Source organism: Esox lucius, chromosome 2 (genome assembly GCF_011004845.1).
Source record: "Esox lucius isolate fEsoLuc1 chromosome 2, fEsoLuc1.pri, whole genome shotgun sequence".
Classification (NCBI taxonomy): Eukaryota; Metazoa; Chordata; class Actinopteri; order Esociformes; family Esocidae; genus Esox; species Esox lucius.
Genome location: NC_047570.1, coordinates 20902799 through 20923749, shown reverse-complemented (window position 1 = coordinate 20923749; position 20951 = coordinate 20902799). Strand labels below are relative to the sequence as shown.

Genomic DNA, 20951 nt, shown 5'->3' with positions numbered 1-20951 from the left:
ATTAATGATTTAGACCATAAATGACTAATTCGATAAGGGCTTTTTGAAACACAGATTGCTTTGGTTGTGCATGAACACTGAGAACAAGTAGTATTTATCAATGGGCTATTTCCTACTGGAGTGCATTAAATGGCCAAAATATATTTTGATAAATCCCACTTGTTCAATGTGTACGCACATTCTTAATTGACAAATGAGGCCCCGGGTGCCTTTTTCATAGCTTTCTTTTATCACTCAGCACATTCATTCTTTGAGCAGGATATGGCTCCTTCAAGCAGGTGTTGTTTCAGAGTGGTTCCTTGAACATGACAGTGAATTCAGTTCATTTGAGTGTCCTGTGCTATCCCCAGACATCAACCCAACAGAGCATCAACATGTTGATTGATAGGATTGAAAATGTAGCTCTCGGACCAGCTCTCTCTTCAATCATACCCTTAACACCAATTTAATACATAGTACAGGCACTGGGCCTTTGAAAGGCATTGTCGTAACAATACAATTTACCTACATTTGCCAAATTGGTTTGTTTTTTAATATTTTATATCCATTAACACATTAGAACAATGTAGTAAAGCAGTATTTACAAGCAACAGTGTGGTATTATAATGCAGTCTCATGTTCATTAGAACTGTTGAGTTACAAAACCATGCAATATAGTTGTGGCATATTTAGTCAAGTTTCAGATAAAAGTTTCCATTCACATATTGACTCTTTACATTGGAAAAAAGAAAAGGTAAAATTTAGATATCAGCTACATAACCTTCAATCTATCTATCATATTTTTTCAGTATCTCTTATTCAAATCCTAATTGCTTACCAATTTGAAACTCATACTCAAGAGTGCATGATTCAGATGGTGAATAAGAGTTACTAATAAACTCCAACTGCTCTGTGAAGCTTAAATGTTACCAAGCTTGGGGTTAAGCTGTAGTGCTGATATGCAAGGCTACCTGAACAAAAAACATTCCCCTGGGGGTGAGTCATCCACAAGCTCTATACATTTTCGGTGGGCTTTGAATGAATTCCTGAGTAATGAAGGTACCAGGGCTAAGAACACTGCTGAGCCATCAAAGCTATAGGGATTTTGTCACTATTTCACAACCTGGTAAGGAGAAAAATGTAATTCCCCCAATCTATGCATCCCTCACTATCGCCATCACACAGACAATAGTAGGCTATGTTGAATTAAATTATTTAATGGATGTTTAGTGAGGTAACATGCAATTCAAAGGTGTGTTCCATCACGTTAAAACATTGGTTTTAACATTGCAGTTAACAGGTGTAGCTCAAGAAAATAAATGAACACACCAATGTGTAGACATCTTGCACAGATTCCTCCCCAAATGAATCGCAAGGCAAGTTTATTTGTAAAGAACATTTCATACACAGACCAACTCAAAGTGCTTCACATTAGATAGAAACATCAGGCATACCATAAAAAAAAAAATTAGAATAAAAGCATACAAATAAAAACAATACATTTAGGATGGCTAAATGCTTTTTAAAAGATGAATACAAATAAAAAGGTTTTTAGCCTACATTTAAAAGTGGTCAATGTTGGAGCAATACTTTAATACAGACTCATGATTTCTGATAATTCGAAATCTTACATTAATATAAATATGTACCAAAATATAAATATATAGTAGAAATGTTTAACACAATTAAAGTACTACCATCTTCTAAACATTGTATTTTGGAACATTTTATGCAAGGGAGACTGGGGTTGCTTGTCACAGTGCTAATCCTTGGTTTTCCTCTGACTTGAAAATCCTCTTTTTACAAAACAATCAAGCATGGGCCTTGGTGAGGAGAACTGATGAAACACCTGATTGGCTGCTTTTCAGGCACCTCAGAAATAAAAGGACAGGAGGTATAAAAAAGGGTACATCTATACATTTACTTAATGTTATGATAGGGTCTGCCGGTGATCCCTCTAAATTCTGGAAAACTGTTAACTCACTTAAATGTGGTAACACCTCAACAATCCTACCGAATAAAATTATATTGGATGGGGGGATTGTCAGTGACTGAACAGAAATTTGTGATGCCTATAATAAGCACTTCATGTCTGCTGGTTGTCTTTTAGAAAGAAATAGTCAACATAATTCTGACTGGCCTATTGCTTCAGCTCCTCAGCCCTCTGGGGAAGATGTAAATAATAACCCGGTTTTTAATTTCCAATAATTCACAGAAAGTAAGGTATTATCTGCAATAGATTCTAAAAAATATGTAGGCACGGACAATCTGGATCCATATTCATTGAAGTGTGCCACTCCTTTCATTGCTAGTACAGTGACACACATCTTCAATCAAACACTAGTCGTAGGAAAGATTTTGTTTTTACCACTCCACAAGGGAGGTGATTGTAGTGAAATGGAAAATTTTTCAGCATTCAAATCGTGTTTCAGACCTACACACTGTTAGCTTCTAGCTCTTTTGTAGAATAAAAATGGACCCAAGTCACGGGGAGAAGCGTTCCTTGTTTTTTCACAAAATATGTATTTTCTGCTGTAAACACTGGAGGGTCAACTTGGCCTTGTGCTTAGGGTCATTGTCATACTGGAAAGTCCAAGAGCGTCCCTTGCGCAGCTTTCAATGCCAATTTGTCTGCCAGTATTTTCTGATAACATGCTGCATTAATTTTGCCATCAATTTTCACAAGATACCCCATGCCTTTAGAGCTGAAACAAAATGCTGGCTCGTCTTTGTATTCTTGACTGATTTTCCTTAACTAAAATCTTTCATGTTTCTACTAGTATGCCTACCCACTGCTATGGATTATTCTGCCAATGAACGTTCAATAAAAAAAATTAAAAAACAGAATTCACACAAATAGAAACTTCATAGACTTCACAAATCCTGTAGTGTAAAGAACACATGCAATTATTTGGAATATAGAGCATGGGATAAAAGAAACAGAATTTCTTACTGCAAATCTCATTGGACCCAAACAAACCCCACCCCCAGTGACAACAAATCCATTGATGGAGTTGTTTGTCTCAATTTCTCAGTGTCATTCATGGTTTTTAACATTGTGTAAAACATGATATGCTAATAAGTGGTAATAATTTAGACCAAATACCTATTATTCTGTGATTTACTGGTTCAGAGAAATATAAGCAAGAGTAAAAAGTGTGACAACCAATCCCGGTCTCCCCTAATATTAGAACAAAAATGCTTATAAATGTACAAAAAGGCTCAAGTTCAAGATGGTCTTATAAGCCTTGGCTACAAGTTAGAAAATTAGATATTGAAAACTAGAACTGGGTCAAACAAGATTAAGTGGTGCTACTTCCATTGTGAAATCCAAGCATAGATGAATCTGTGGAACAAATCACACCTTATATCCCTACTAGATAGGTGTCACTAGTCAAGCAAGTTTCTTTGGATTGCATTGTCTCCTGGGCTCAAATGAAAAGAATTATATAACTTAAATATGTGTCAGGGTTTTGATCGGTTCTGCTGGAATAGTAGGTAGGGAGTGGGTCCCAGTAACTTCTAGCACTGCTTTACATTTCAAATCCAGGGTGCATAACAGACATTTCCCTAACCTCCTATTTAAATATTTGCATAAAGCAACATAGGACACAAAGGCAGTTGCAACAGATTGGTAGATGGAGATGGTAATGAAACATCATATTATATAATTCTATTTTTATTTACTTACATTTGATACTTGAAACAGTAGACCAAAAGATGTGCGCTAACAATAACCCAGCAAGGCAATCGTTATCAGAGACCAAACAGCAACTCCGTAGGCTACAGACGAGTCAAACTTGAGTGCAGGCCATTTCAAACAAACAGTTCCAACCACTTCACAGCTGAAATATATACAAAACCCACCAAAGTGGTGTTGGGGACGGAAGGCCAACTGCTTGGCAGTGAAGGCTCCGAGCTATCTGCTTTGTGTTGGGAAAAAGCCAATGCTAGCAAATAGGCGCCAGTGCAAAACTTTTATTTGAAAAAGGATATAATTAATTCCAAACATCATGGTATCCCAACTCAGTACTCCACTCAAGCAGAAGTCTTAAGATTCTTTTAGTTTTCACCAATTAGCCAGGGGACAAAGGGATCAGAACTGTGACGTGCTACCTTGTGGGAGATGGCAGCATCATAGAAGCTGAGTGCGTATGTATGTTTACGCTTGTGTGTGGGAGTCTGAGCATGTCTTCCTGCTTACCTGTCATGGAAACAGCAAGCTGAAATGTTTCTTAAACTTCATAATCTAATTCCCCCCAAACCATGCTCTCCCCCTTAACCATGTCAGTAATAGAATCCCCTAGGTGTCCAATGAATGGACAATCACAGAATTATACAAGATGCTAACTGACAAAACAAACATTGGTTTAAGGAGAGTATGTGCAAGCAAGCTTTCAGTTTGTTATATTAAAGTGTTTTGGAAGCAGAACTCAACATATCAATTTACAGTATGTACCTGAAAATAGCAGGTCTACTCTATTCTACAGTAGAAAATATGGGTATTGATTACTTACTAGAACATATTTACACATTAAAAAGGCATTTTCCAATGGGTTGGCAATGTTCTACTTTAAAGAGACATTACGGCATACAGACATTATGGTTTTAATAAGTTAAAACCATAATGTCTGTATGCTGTAATGTCTCTTTAAAGTAGAACATTGCCAACCCATTGGAAAATGCCTTTCAGAATTAATGTGTAAATGTGTTCTAGTAAGTAATCAATACCCAAGTCTACAAAAAAACCTTACAACACAACATGAAATGTCTCTCAGGGAGGTAGGATAAGACTCCAACATGATCCCAGATTCTACCTGCAGTTGCTAAGCAACATCCACCTACAACCCCTCAATCTGTCCTATTGGTCAGTTGGTAAAACGCAGTAGTCATCTTATTGGCTGAAAAGATGTTAATAAACTTTAGTTGAGACCTGACTCTGAAGAAGAAAAAAAAAAACGAAGAGATTAATGTGAATGTGAGAAAGAGGGTGTCAGTGCTTACGCAGTAGAGTTCTGATATATGCATTGAGTTTCCTGGCTAAAAATAAAGATCACATTGAATTCAGTGTTGCAACTTTTAGCTGCACAACATCCAAAGTGACAAGTTGGTTTCCTTCCAGACATTGTAAGTCTTGAATTTCTTTCCTTTTGAAGATAAATACAGCCATAACAAAGGGGGTCTGGTATCAAATGGCATAGGCTTCACCGAACCACAGTCAAAGTTGTATAATATGGGACAATATGCAATCTTACCAGGAGTGGCAGCCCTGCCAATGTCTCTCCAAGAAAAGCCGTAAAATCATCCAGGAAGTCAAAAAGAGGCCAAGAAAACATCCAAGAATCTACATGGCTCTCGTCAGTGTTCATGATTGTTCATGGAACAGTAGCAAGGTGGAAACCACAGCTCACAAAGAACATGAACTCTCACTTTGAATTTGCCACAATGAACCTGCATGATCTTGAAAAGTTTTGGAACAATGTTCTTTGGACAGAAGTCAAAAGTAAAACTGGCATTTTGGGGAATCTTTGTTGCATCAGGGCTTGGACAACTGGCCATCACTGAAGGAACCATGAATTCTGCATTGTATGAATTCAGATTTGTCATGCAGTACGACAATTCTAAGTTTAAGAACAAGACGTTTAAAGTTTTGGAATAGCTTAGCCAAAGTCCAGACCTAAACCCTTTTGAGATGTTTTGGCAGGACCTGAAACGAGCAGTTCACATTAAACCGACAAATGTCACACAGTTTAACAATTCTGCATGGAGATGTGGGCCACAGTACCTAAATGGCACTATACGGCTGATCTATGACTACAGGACACATTTAGCGGCAGTCATTGCTGCTAAAGGTGACAATCACTTTCACATGGTTGTGTTGGGTTTTGCATAACTTCCATACATTCAAAACGTATCCGAATGTAGTTGTTTGTTCATTCAGGCTCTTTTAATATTAAGTTGTGGATGACTTGATATTCAGACAGGAAAAAACTTTTTTACAGAGTAAAGTCGAATGGGTGAACCTCAAAGTATCCATACCAACTTTTTTCAAATGCATGATTACTTGACAGTACAAAAGCAACATTAATATTTAAAAATATATACTGTTGGAAATTTTATGCTTTGTTGATGCATGAGAGAAAGTGGGAAATGTAGGATCACAGCCTGCTTATGGTTAGCCAAAATGCACGGAAAGTCCTCTCAGAGGCAGTGTTTGGCCACTCAACCATCAAGAACTGATTGCATGGCTACTGAGATGTTTATACTATGGGAAGGATGCACCGGAGCTCACTTTCAAATATAATAGCAAATAGACTGAATACTTAAGTAAATGCAATATTTCTGTTTAATATCTTTTAATTCATTTGCAAAAATTCCTTAAAATCCGTTTTTGCATGGTTATTATGGGGTATACTGTGTAGGTTTAGGATTTTTCTTGTGTTTTTATAACATCTGTAGATTTTCATTTTAGTGTTGTAGGCAGAATTCTGAAACAAAGGGACATCAGTATGACACCTGGCTCTTCAATGGACCCAAAATGCCAGGGCTCAGTCCAGATCAACCCCTGATTGTTCCTTTAGTAAAGTAATAGCACTGTTTTGCATTGAAATTTCCTAACTTTCTTAATAGTAACTTTTAGCAATATAAATACAACCATATATAGTTTGTAGTATGTGAAACAATGCACAATACATGAGTAATTATCCAATCTAAGGGTCAACCAATGAAGCTCAATTACTGTAAAACATCACATACCATATACTTCTGTATAACTGAAAATGTTCAGTCCTTTGGAAACTCTTTAAGAAAAAGTAAACATTTATTTTATTACTTTAAAATTGTCTCAACTTACCCCACTCTCCCCTACCTAGCCTAAACAGCGAGCAACAAAATATTGATGCACAGTGTCTAGGAATGTCACACACATTTTCTGTTTTTAAAGTAAGATAATCAAATTGAAATCTGGAAGACTTAGGTCGATGTTTGTAGCCACTGAAATGCCTCACAATGGTACTGGGCAGTATCTGAAAATTTTAAGGAAGATCACGTCATAATTGAGTGTGTAAAAGCCATCCATTGTTTTCAATTGCTTTCAATTAGCAAGTCACTGTTGTGTCCTATGCCTGTGAGCATCATAGATGACAACTGTGTTCCTGAGAGTTATACCTTTAATTTAAGGGGTATTCATAAAGCAAAAGCCAGAGTCAAATTCATAGAAGTGAAATATTAAGGACTCTGTATGACCAACCGATTAATAGTAGACATCGTGATGGGTACACTCAAAACTCTGCTTCTATGAAGGAAGTGTCAATGCAATCAATGGGATTTTTCACAAGGGATATGTCCAGGACCAGCAAGCATTTCCTCCACAGACCCGGATTTGAGAAAGTATGACAAAATAAATTATGCTTTAATGGTAATTTTTCATTTAAAAAAGACTATTGTGGTATTAGATTTCTTTGTGCTATTGAAATAGTAAAAGAAAACTGTGTAATTTCACTTGTCATGCTTGGAAGTTCACAATCCTGGTATTGTGACATCCCTACAGTGATAAAGAACTAAATAATTACTTAATATTACAGAATGTAAAACATTTGTTTTGTCCTAAGCCAACACAATCCTTCAAAATTAAAGAGGACGATAATATACCAGCAGACATAAGTTCCTTTATTGTTGTTTAAAAAACAAAACTGCTTGGGAAAACCTACTCCTAAGATATTTTATAAATAGTCAATGAAAGCAAATTACACTTTTTCTAGGTCACTTAAAACTACTGGTACTGTGGCACACACGGGCCAAACGATGCACTCTTAGAGGTCTGCTTGCTGCTACTGAGGGGTCCTGCTTTATGCGCTTGGGTGCTGCAAGACTGTGCTGTGCTCGGCTGCAGGGTGAGATAAAAATACAATAAATGTTAACCTGAGTAATACAACACCACAATGTCTTTAGAGCAAATCACAACCACACTTACTAGTTTACGTTTATTTTGCGTTTGCCCTGCACAGCCGAAGTCATGGCCATGTAGGTCTTGCCCTGTCTGACATTCAGCATTGCCAATCTGTGGGAAACAAACCAGGCCATGTCACTTCCCTTCTCAATATTTAAACAGTTGCTTACATGAGCACTGTTACTGTTAGCCAATTCTGAGCTCCCTTGCTGCCGCTTAATCCCACCTGAAATTAAAGGTAGAAAATACAGTAAGATTTTTAAAACATGTAGCCCTCCAACCAGTTGCGTATGACTGAGAACAGAAACTCATTTTCAGAACAATCTGGAAGCAATCAGGGTTAACTGCCTGCTCAGGCACAGAATTACAGATTAGTCATCTTGCCGCCTCTGGGATTTGATCTCGCAACAGTGCAATCCTCTAACCAATAGGGTAACCTACTGCCGCAATTTGAAGATACTTCCACACTGAGGTCAAAATAACACTGAACATCTGGGTAAAGGGCAGGCTGTAGACCACCAGACAATTGTGGCTATGTAAACTTCTTTAAATTTGTTTCCTAACGCCCAAACAACTAGTTGTGATAAAGAATATATATTTTAAAGACTGAACAGGGGCTTGGAGGTCAAGTACCCTATGAAATAAGTACTCTGCAATAAAAAAAATACTAAATGCCTGCATGCATTGTTTTACATTGTTAACCAGTTATTAGATTACATTTTTGGAATGATAATATAACAGGTTTTTCAAAACTGCATACCTTTTGAGGGGTCTGTTGATGTCATTAGCTTGCAGTTCTGGCAGTTGCCTTGGGCCTGAGTGGCATAAAGACTCAGCTTGATTATTGGGGCTGCATTGGTAAAGGCTGATGGCTGTGTCAGCAGGGGCTGCTTCATTGTTTTCGTCTTCAATGTCAAATGTCATGTTGTGATCACAATCTGCGGAGACCTGATGAGGCAGGACTGAAGACCTGTTGAGTGTACTGCTGGGCTCTGGAGTGTACTGCAGTGGAAAAATCCCCTCCGGTCTCAACACCTCCTGGAAGACCGTGGGATCCCGCTTTGAGGCAGGGAAAACACTCCTATGTTTTTGCGGGGACACTGCTAGCTTCCTCCTTGTAGGTTTTTTAGGAAGGGGTTCCAACACATCCACCTGGGCCTCTGAGCCTAGTAAACAAGAAATAATTACATGATTTATAATGACAACTTACATCGCCAAGGATAAGACCCATTCCATTTTGAGTCTCAAGTTGTTTTAAAGAGAGCATTTTGCTAAATTAGGACAAACATTAATTTAATATATATAAATATACTTGCATTTATTATATATTTTTTCAATTTGATTAATCGCAATATAAACAGCATACTCCTATATGAAATTTGTTGTTAGGCAACTTCATCTTCCCAAAGCATTCAAACAGCCCAGCCCTTGGCAGTGGTCTATAAAGATGTTTACATACACACATACAGTGGGGAGAACAAGTATTTGATACACTGCCGATTTTGCAGGTTTTCCTACTTACAAAGCATGTAGAGGTCTGTCATTTTTATCATAGGTACACTTCAGCTGTTAGAGACGGAATACAAAAATCCAGAAAATCCCATTGTATGATTTTTAAGTAATTTATTTGCATTTTATTGCATGACATAAGTATGTGATCTCCTACCAACCAGTAAGAATTCCGGCTCTCACAGACCTGTTAGTTTTTCTTTAAGAAGCCCTCCTGTTCTCCACTCATTACCTGTATTAACTGCACCTGTTTGAACTCATTACCTGTATAAAAGACACCTGTCCACACACTCAATCAAACAGACTCCAACCTCTCCACAATGGCCAAGACCAGAGAGCTGTGTAAGGACATCAGGGATAAAATTGTAGACCTGCACAAGGCTGGGATGGGCTACAGGACAATAGGCAAGCAGCTTGTTGAGAAGGCAACAACTGTTGGTGCAAATATTCAAAAATGGAAGAAGTTCAAAGATGACGGTCAATCTCCCTCGGTCTGGGGCTCCATGCAAGATCTCACCTCGTGGCGCATCAATGATCATGAGGAAGGTGAGGGATCAGCCGGACCTGTTCAATGACCTGAAGTGAGCTGGGACCACAGTCTCAAAGAAAACTATTAGTAACACACTACGCCGTCATGGATTAAAATCCTGCAACGCACGCAAGGTCCCCCTGCTCAAGCCAGTGCATGTCCAGGCCCGTCTGAAGTTTGCCAATGACCATCTGGATGATCCAGAGGAGGAATGGGAGAAGATCATGTGGTCTGATGAGACAAAAAGAGCTTTTTGGTCTCATCTCCACTCGCCTTGTTTGGAGGAAGAAGAAGGATGAGTACAACCCCAAGAACACCATCCCAACCATGAAGCATGGAGGTGGAAACATCATTCTTTGGGGATGCTTTTCTGCAAAGGGGACAAGACGACTACACTGTATTGAGGGGAGGATGGATGGGGGCATTTATCACGAGATCTTAGCCAACAACCTCCTTCCCTCAGTAAGAGCATTGAAGATGGGTCGTGGCTGGGTCTTCCAGCATGACAACGACCCGAATCACACAGCCAGGGCAACTAAGGAGTGGCTCCGTAAGAAGCATCTCAAGGTCCTGGAGTGGCCTAGCCAGTCTCCAGACCTGAACCCATTAGAAAATCTTTGGAGGGAGCTTGAAAGTCCGTATTGCCCAGTGACAGCCCTGAAACCCGAAGGATCTGGAGAAGGTCTGTATGGAGGAGTGGGCCAAAATGCCTGCTGCAGTGTGTACAGACTTCTACATGCTTTGTAAGTGGGAAAACCAGCAAAATCGGCAGTGTATCAAATACTTGTTCTCCCCATTGTATATACACATACATATATATATATACTAGGGGTGTAACGATCCATCTACTACATCGATGTATCGATTTATATTCCTATGATCCAACTACATCGATCTGTGCTCAGCAAGTTGGCCTTCCGGACGACATATATCGATCTAACATCGTTTTAAAATGTAATCAATCGATTGTATCGATACTAGGAAATAACCCATTGTATTTAAGCACGTCAGACTTTATATGAATGTTTTTTCTTAGCACTTTTAAACGTTACTTGATAAACGTTACTCGATTCAGTCTGCCTATCCGTGACATCATCGCCCCGCGCCAGCAGCAGCGCAAAGACAACAAAATATAGCATGGCAGATGGCCGACGAGCGAGAAATTATCAAGCCACCATTGCGGTCCAGTGTGTGCGAAGTGTTGGTTGCACTTCATTCTTGATATTAATACTGTATTTGTATTATTTCTATGTTGATAAACAACAGCAAAAGTAGGAGGTAAACCTACTGTTAATTCAACCTGAAGAAATGTTGGTTGCATTTTATTTTTGATATTAATATAGTAGTATTTTTATGTTGAAAAACAAAAGCAGAAGTAGCAGGTAAACCAACTGTTGAAATGTTGGTTGCACTTACTGTACTTATTGAAAATGTATTGAATATTGAAAATGCGAGCAGAACATTTTAACTTCCTGTTAATTCAACCTAAAGTGTTGGTTGCACTTTATTCAAATAAAATGTGAATGCATTTGCCATTAATTGTTGTTTACTTGTTTGTTTATATCCATAATTAATTGATACCTGATTCCCTTACAAGAAACAACAGGAATCTAGGAAACTTCACCTGCACTGTCCAGTATCCAGGTATTTATTTCAGTCACACTGGTTGAATTTTTGGCTAAAAAGTTACTGAATCGATTTCAAGTCACTGAATCGTTTCGGATCGTATCATTCTAAATGAACCAATATTGGCCTTGAATCGTATCGACAACCACAAATCGTGATACGAATCAAATCGTTGTTAAAATGAATCGTTACACCCCTAATATATACACATACATACATATACACACACACTACCATATACATACATACATACACATATATGCGTGTGTATATATTTATTTTCTTCAGTCCGAAAACTACTAAACTGCCTTCATAAATAATAAATGAAGTACGCACCACTTAAACTAGGGGGCTACTTGTACGGTCGAAGTTGGTGTACAGCACATCCCTAGTCCACTTTAATTTACTGTATTATAGGGATGTTGTCTGTGTAGTTCAGGCTACACTTTAAAGCTACCGGTTATAAAATTCTTAGCATTATCTTCTATATCCTTATTCCATTTTACTGCGATTATGTGTGAATTCCAAAATGTTAAAGGATATTACTGGTCTTAGAAACAGTACCTCACATCAGTTAGGCAGCCTGTCAGTCTCATTCTATAGTGGATACAACAACCTTTCTCTAACTCTGTAGCAGTTTAGAAACTAGACACTATTATAATTCCGCCAGCATTATCTTTCACATTGCCAAATTCAAATTTGCCAACTCTTCATCACGGTCTTTGAGTTATAGCTAAAAGTATGGCTTGAATGATACAAGTTTTTTTTTATTGTAATTTTGAACACATGGCAGGTAGGCAGGGAGAACTAACTTATTAGGTTACATCTTAGAGCTGAAAAGTGTGTGTAAATATAGTATACCCCAGTGATCCTGTGCCACTGTCCCTACCTTCGTCCCAAAAATTGTCAAAAGTGTCCTATGCAGAAAACATGTCAACAAGCATTCAAACTAGGGCTGACTATATCAGCACTGATCCCCTGATTCGATTTTGATTCATAAGATGTAATTTGGATATAGTGATAATTGCACATCCAAATATAAGGCAATATAGTTAATCTAGTTTATTTGTAGAATATACAACTGGTCAAAATAACAAAAAAAAAGTATTGTTTTCAGACTTCAAATAATGCAAAAGAAACAACAAAATCCTAATGTTTTAACTTAAGAAGAATTCAGAAATCAATATTTGGTGATATAACCCTGATTTTTAATCACAGCTTTCATGTGTCTTGGCATGCCTTCTACTAGTCTGTCACATTGCTGTTGGGTGATTTTATGCCACTCATGGCACAAAGTAGCTCAGTTTTGTTTGATGGCTTGTGACCATCCATCTTCCTTTTGATCAAATTCCAGAGCTGTTCAAGTCAGGAGATTGGGCTGGCCATGACAGGTTCTTGATCTGGTGGTCCTCCATCCACACCTTGATTGACCTGGTTGTGTGGCATGGAGCATTGTCCTGCTGGAAAAACCAATTCTCAGAGTTGGGGATCATTGTCAGAGCAGAAGGAAGCAGGTGTTCTTCCAGGATAACCTTGTACTTCGCTTGATTCATGCGTCCTTCACAAAGACAAATCTGCCCGATTCCAGCCTTGCTGAAGCATCCCAAGATCATCACCGATCTTCCACCACATTTCACAGTGGGTGCGAGACACTGTGGCTTGTAGGCCTCTCCAGGTCTCCGTCTAACCATTAGATGACCAGGTGTTGGGCAATGCTGAAAATGTGACTTGTCAGAGAAGATGACCTTATCTTTTCCTCTACCGTCCATTCCCTATGGTCTTTTGCAAATTTCAGCCTGGCTCTTCTTTGCTTCTCATTGATGTTTTTTTTTCTAGCTTTGCACGACTTCAGCCCTGCCCTCTAGGAGCCTGTTTCTAACCTTCCTCGCCGTGCACTTCACCCCAGCTGCTGTTTGCCATTCTTTTTGTAGGTCACTTGACGTCACCCTACAGTTGAGTGCCATTCGAATGAGTTGACGGTCATCTCGGTCAGTGCACATTCGTTTTCGCCCTCTGCCAGTCTGTAGCTTTGTTGTCCCCAATGTCTATTGCTTGACCTTGTTCTTATGAACCGCCGTCTTTGAAATTTTCAGGATGGAAGCAACCTGATGTTCTGTATCCCTCTCCCAGTAAAGCCAGAATTGAACACTTATTTTTTTCAAAGATTGTCTTTTCAAATCTGTCATGCTAAATAGTTTTTTTTAATTCAAATTACCTTTGAGGTACTACTTGCACTGTTTTTGCCATCCAGCTGGTCCTATTGCAAGAGGATAGCAAGAGGATAGTATAAAAACCACAGCAGTGGTTTTTATACTTTTCCTCGTTAAATTAAGTAATGGCAGAAGAATAATGGAAATGTGTGGAAATGTGTGTAATTTAGCAGTTTGTTGGCGAATTATGGGGGGGGTTAAATGAGTAGCCTCCCACTCATTTAACCAAAGAGCAAATTTGTCAATTTATCAAATTGAATTCTGGATGTCAGACTATCAAAACAAAAATCAATTGGAAAGGAATCAATCTTTACCCAGCCTTAATTCAGACCCTGTTATTTACATTCCCATGCAGGCAGGTGTATTTTAGGGACAGATTAATCATCCCCTGGTCAATCTATCCCTAACTGTGATATTTAACAATTATAGTAAATTGGATTTTAAGGGTATGATCTGCATATTTCAGTGAAGAAATGGCCTATGTTTGCAAATCCATTAATCATAGGACATTGTCCTATATATATCGGATTGGCTATTGACAAAACATGTTGTGGACAAAATGATTACATAGGATGGCTACATGATTGGAAAAACAATCATTAATATGTGAAAAATATTGATAGTGCCAGTATTGTCAGCCATACAAGAATTTATGGGGAATTAACTAGGAAATTGCAAACATGAAATTCAGCATGAAGAGTAATGTGTAGTATAAAGATTCAAGACACTCATACATCCAATATACTTGTCGCAGATGCATTGCCTCTAGAAGGTGATACAAACTGGAGAAAATGTTATATAGCACACTGTGTTCTTGCTTTTGGTAATTTACTTAAGCTTACATGATATTACATTGTAAATAAACTATAAAAAACCCAGAGTAGAGTCCAGCATCTTACACAGAAAAGTTTTCTGTGGGTCACCTGCAGTTTAAATCAAAAGATGTCTTGAACACATGGGTTGGTTGGGGTTTAAGAACAATTTTGCAGGTTGAAAATTTTATGAATCAATTACATCATATCCTCTTCGGAGCTGTGTCCCTTTGCTGTTTATCAGTCAGTATACTGCCTAGCAACCAGAGTTCACAAATACTTAGTCTACCTTATTCAGGCATACACAGAAACTTTGACATTCATCAGCTTAGTTGATTTGGACTTTCACTCAGAAATATCCAATCTCACCAATAATTACTTTGGGAGCTAGTTTTAGGAGTGGGGGAGTTTTGTTGGGATTGTAGTATGTTTGCTAGAGCATTCACAACAGAGGTCAACTGACGTTTTTTTCAGGTCCGATGCAGACACCGATTATTATTGATCAAGGAAACCAATGACTGATTTGGAGCCGAGGTACAAACACCAACACAAAACTTTCTTTAGATACATTTAAAGAAATATATATATATATATATATATATAAAAATATATAAGAAAACCGAACATTTAAACATTATATTTTAAAGAATATAGTGCAGGGAGCTCCCAGCAGCATTTCTTGTGAACTGAAATTGTATACACACTGCTCAAAAAAATTAAGGGAACAAGTAATTATCACAGTATAACACCAAGTCAATTAAACGTCAGGGATATCAATCTGTCCAGTTAGGAAGCATGAGCAATTGGGATTCAATGTCACCTGTTCTGGCTATGCTGAAGGCTACTTGCAAACTTAGCTAGCTGTTGTAATAGCTAATGTACAGTAGCTAACTAGAGTATTAGCTATGAAAACCGCTTTTGACAGTACAGTAGTTAAAGGTTTGCACACGTATTTGAATTTAACTGCTGGAGCTCAGTACATTACAAAAAACATTACATAAGTTCCAAAATTATCCAAGGGGTGGCAGCCTAGAATGATTAGCTAAAATTTGTTCTAGAATGCATATAGTGCAGGGAGCTCCCAGCAGCATTTCTTGTGAACTGAAATTGTATACACACTGCTCAAAAAAATTAAGGGAACAAGTAATTATCACAGTATAACACCAAGTCAATTAAACGTCAGGGATATCAATCTGTCCAGTTAGGAAGCATGAGCATGAAGGGCATTTGCATCTGGAGTATGCATTTGGAACTGCAGATGTAGAGGTCTCCAAGACCACCAGACACAGAAGAGTAAGCCAGTAGAACATCTGAGAGTAAACCAAAAGATGCAAACCACTAAAATGCTCCAAGAATAGAACCTGTGAAGTTCTGCAAAAAGGGAGTATTAAAGTTAAGGGGAGAGTTGACAAAAAGAACTGACAATGTAAAGTATACACCGATCAGCCATAACATTATGACCACTGGCAGGTGAAGTGAATAACACTGATAATCTTGTTATCATGGCACCTATCAGTGTGTGGGATATGTTAGGTAGCAAGTTAACATTCTGTCCTCAAAGTTGTGTTAGAAGCCGGAAAAAGGGCAAGTGTAAGGATCTGAGAAACTTTGACTGGGGCAAAATTGCGATGTCTAGACGATTAGGGCAGAGCATCTCCAAAACTGCAGCCCATGTGGGATGTTCCCAGTCTGCAGTGGTCAGTACCTATCAAAAGTGGTCCAAGGAGGGCAAAGCGGTGAACCGGTGACAGGGTCATGGGCCGGCCAAGGCTCATTGATGCACGTGGGGAGCAAAGGCTGGTCCAGTGTGGTCCGATCCAACAGACGAGCTACTGTAGCTCAAATTGTTGAAAAAGTAAATGCTGGTACTGATAGAACCAACATTTAGCTGTCAGAACAAAGTGCATCGCAGTTTGTTGCGTATGGAGCTGTGTAGTCGCAGACAAGTCGGTGTGGCCATGCTGACACCTGTCCACTGCAGAAAGTGCCTAGAATGGGCACGTGAGCATCAGAACTGGACCATGGAGCAATGGAAGAAGGTGGGCCTGGTCTGATAGATCACATTTTCTTTTACATCACATGGATGGCTGGGTGCGTGTGCGTCGCTTACCTGGAGAACACATGGCACAAGGATGCACTATGGGAAGAAGGCAAGCCGGTGGAGGCAGTGTGATACTTAGGCCAATGTTCTGCTGTGAAACCTTGGGTCCATTCATATGGATGTTACTTTGACACGTACCACTGACCTGAGCATTATTGCAGACCATGTGCACCCTTTCATGATAATGGTATTCTCTGAGGGTATTGACCTCTTCCAGCAGGATAATGCGCCCTGCCACAAAGCATAAATGGTTCAGGAATGGTTTGGGGAACACAACAACGAGTTCAAGGTGTTGACTTGGCCTCCAAATTCCCCAGATCTCAATCCAATCAAGCATCTGTGGGATGTGCTGGACAAACGGGTCCGATCCATGGAGGCCCCACCTCGCAACTTACTGGACTTAAAGGATCTGCTGCTAACGTCTTGGTGCCAGATACAACACACCTTGAGAGGTCTAGTGGAGTCCATGCCTCGATGGATCAGGGCTGTTTTGGCGGCAAAAGCGGGATCGACAGTATTAGGCAGGTGGTCATAATATTACGGCTGATCGGTGTACCGCCTCATATGTTTAACATTGCGGACGTAGTTTTATAGCTTAGACATGTATGGCTGTAAGTGGAACTGGCTCACCTGTCTTCACTAATAGTTGAATTCTGTATTGACGTGTTTTGAGTTGTCACCATTAAACCTTTCCACAGAGACCCTTTCTGGACAAAAACAGATTAACTCAACTCTGACCAGCGAAAGGAGGAGAACTAGCAACTAGCAAACATAGCACAAGATGCATGACTTAAAATGCAATTATCAAGCAAGGGCTCTCTTTGTATAAATAAAAAGACAAAACAGCATCAATGCCACCTGGCAGAAGTGGTAGTAGTTGTAGTAGTGTTAACTCCTCTGCACAGTCCTCGCAGCAGGGCAACTTTCTCATGGTTACTGGAAAGAAATGCTGTCAAACTGCCAAACTTGGGTTGCTCTTTGAGCCAATGGAGACATTCATCCAGTTTTTTCCACTAGAGTCAGAATCAGAGTAAATGAAATTACTGAGTTTGGCAAATCAAAAGTTGTTTGTGACACCAATTTGGGAGCAGTTACTATAACAGGTTACATTGAGAAAATAACCAATCCAAACCTGTTAGATGAAATGCATTATTTTAAGATTGAGTACATTTTTTATGTTAAACAATATGAGCTTGTTAAAAAATTGCTGATATAAAGATATCCAAAAAATGTCTCAAATAGAAATCTCTTATCACGTGGTGATGGCATGGACACTTTTCGTGAAAGATCATGAATTCATCCTTGCTGAAGTGATTGCCAACATCACTTGTGGAATGGTGCTTTTTTGTTAACTACACTAAAAATTAAATGTGGATTGTTTTATTCTCCTAAATCAGGTTGGAATAGTAGGCTGATAAAGTATATGCAAGCTCTATATACTGCGTGCACAATTATTAGGCAAATCATATTCTTCAAGATTTTATTGTTGAATAAACACAATGCTCTCAGTCAATCCAAAATATTATTGAACCTCAAACCTGAATTATTAACAAAGGAAAAATGAGTTGTGATCTTTCTCAGGGGAATACTTGTGTGCACGATTATTAGGCAACAATTAGTGTAGAATTATTAGGCAACTAAATTACAAAAATAATTTCTCCTACTCACTTGTTTATTCTAAATTTTTAGAGGAAGTGCAACAAATAAGTAACACAAAATGAAAATTAAACAACATTTCTGGCCTTTCAAAAATATTCAGTGACTGATATAGCCACCCTTTTTTTCAATAACTGCCATCCATGCAGTCTATGAGTTTCTTGAACAGTTACGATCAACTTTCAATGAAGCAGCAACCACAGCCTCCCAAATGCTGTTCAAAGAGGTGTATTGTCTTCCCTGACTGTATATCTCACATTTGAGAAGGGTCCACAGGTTCTCAATAGGATTTAAGTCAGGTAAGGAAGGGACCCAGGTCATTATTCAGGCATCTTTGAGGCCCTTGTTTGCTAGCCAAGCAGCGGAGTACTTGGATGCATGTGATGGAGCATTGTCCTGCATAAAGAACAGGGCCTTCTTGAATGCTGAGGACATCTTCCTGTACCACTGCTTGAAGAAAGTATCTTCCAGAAACTGCCAGTTGGTATGAGAGTTCAGGTTGAAGATGGACTGAAACTCAAAAGGACCACCTATCTCAGCCTTAATGATAGCAGCCCATACCAGTACCCCTCCTCCACCTTGCCGGTGCTTGATTTGAAGTGGTGCCCTGTGTCCATTAGTGATGGCCACAGGCCTATCCATCTGGTCCATCAAGAGTCACTCATTTCATCTGTCCATAAAACCTTTGAAAAATCTGTCTTCAGGTATTTCTTTGCCAAATCTATATGCTTCAACGTGTGAATCATATTCAGTGGTGGTCTTCTTTCAGCCTTATTGACCTTGTCCATGTCTCTGAGCACTTGACACCTTGGTGGCAATATGGTGGCACTGGAGGATAATGGGTTCCTGGTAGCTTCACGTTTAATTCTCCTCAAGTCTTTTGCAGTAAATTTGCATCCTTTCTTCTCCATGCATTTTTTGCACCCCAGGTCACGCCTCAATAGTTTAGTTATTTCAAGTGTGTTGCATCCGTCTGAAAGGCATTTTACAATTTATGACATTTCAGTGCCAGTTAAATCTCTTTTTTGGTCAATTTTCATGAAGCTGCTTAATAATTATACACACCTTGATATAAGGTGTAATTCACTGTTGCCACACCCTCCCTCATCATACAAATGCATATCACCTGAAAATAATTCAAACCAATGAGCATTCAAGTTTATATGGTTTAGAGTTGGAAAACGAGCATAGAAATAATGAGAATACTCACTTGCCTAATAATTGTACATGCAGTGTATTCTATTGTACAGTCTTTCCAGGCTTGTCTAAACACTAACTTATTTTCACTCTTTGATGACAGGACATTTAGACAGGGTGTAGTATGAATGGGTGGATTAGGTATGTAGTAGCAGCATCAGGTTAGTTAGTGGGTTTATTTTGGGTAACAGTGTTCTTGCACCATTTTCAACATAAAATTCAGTGCTTTTTAAGACCACAACAAATATAATTAATAAGACCCAAAACAATTCTAAATGTCTTTGATAGGAAAATATACAGAGTCCTACTTTAGTAGACCTATGTTTTTTTAACGGTGTATTAACATTATAGGCGTCACATTGCCATCAGCGTCACATCTTCCCTGATGTTTTACCTGCTACACAAAGCGCATATTTTCTAATGGGGACAAAACCAGGTGAAAAACGTTATTTTTTTAATAATGGGTAAGTAAAATGTATTTTTCACAATTATTAAGTTGCTACTTCATGGAAATGCCTTTACTAGGGGTAAACTGGGACATTGGGACTTCACTGATCAGTCGTTGGTGTCTGCTGACCTGCAGCATCTTCCTAAAAATAGACGTCTGTCCAGAAAATAGGCTGAAGAAAGTAATGCCAGAAGTCCACAGATGTGAAACAAACATGCTGCAAATCTGAAATTGTTCCCTAAATAATAGGCCAATGAGTTACCATTATCTATAAAAATTTTATGAGTCAATACACAAAGTCCACCCCCAAAAATGTATTGCTTTCTTATTATTTCAATTCACAAGACAGAATGAACAAGCAGCAATCTACATTACTTCACTCAAGTTGTCTTCAGCAAGTGAATGCATGCTCGATCAGGTTGAGATCAGATGATTTACTTGGCCATTGCAGAAAATTCCACTTCTTTGCCTTAAAAACTCCTGGGTTGCTTTCATAGTATGTTTTGGGTCATTGTCCATCTGTAGAGTGAAGCGCCGTCTAATCAACTTCGCTGAATTTGGCTAAATCTGAGCAGACAATATATCCCTACACTCTTCAGAATTTATCCAGTTGCTTCTGTCTTCTGTCACATCATCAATAAACACTAGCGATCCAGTGCCATTGGAAGCCATGCATGGACATGCCATCACACTGCCTCCACCGTGTTTTACAGATGTGGTATGCTTCAGATCATGAGCCGTTCTAACCCTTCTCCATACTTCTCCATAGGTTGATCTTAGTTTCATCTGTCCAACAAATGCTGTTCCAGAACTGGGCCGACGTTTTTGGCAAAGTCTTCTGGCCTTTCTCTTCTTGAGGCATATGAACGGTTTGCACCTTGTGGTGAACCCTCTGTATTTGCTCTTTATGGTAGAATTTGATAATGACATCCCTAC

The 20951-nt window shown here is 38.9% G+C and overlaps 1 protein-coding gene across 1 annotated transcript in view; it reads right to left on the bottom strand.

The window, feature by feature from the left end:
* Positions 1-7569: 7569 nt before the first annotated feature.
* The window catches only part of kif18a (kinesin family member 18A), a 102621-nt gene continuing 89239 nt past the window's right edge, over positions 7570-20951 (bottom strand). Inside the window, exons 14-16 of the mRNA XM_010890491.5 lie at positions 8688-9093; positions 7952-8038; positions 7570-7864 (exon numbers count right to left, since the gene is read on the bottom strand). Of these exons, the coding sequence (XP_010888793.1) occupies positions 7741-7864; positions 7952-8038; positions 8688-9093 (617 nt within the window). The 3' untranslated portion in view covers positions 7570-7740. The remainder of the gene's footprint in view (positions 7865-7951; positions 8039-8687; positions 9094-20951) is intronic.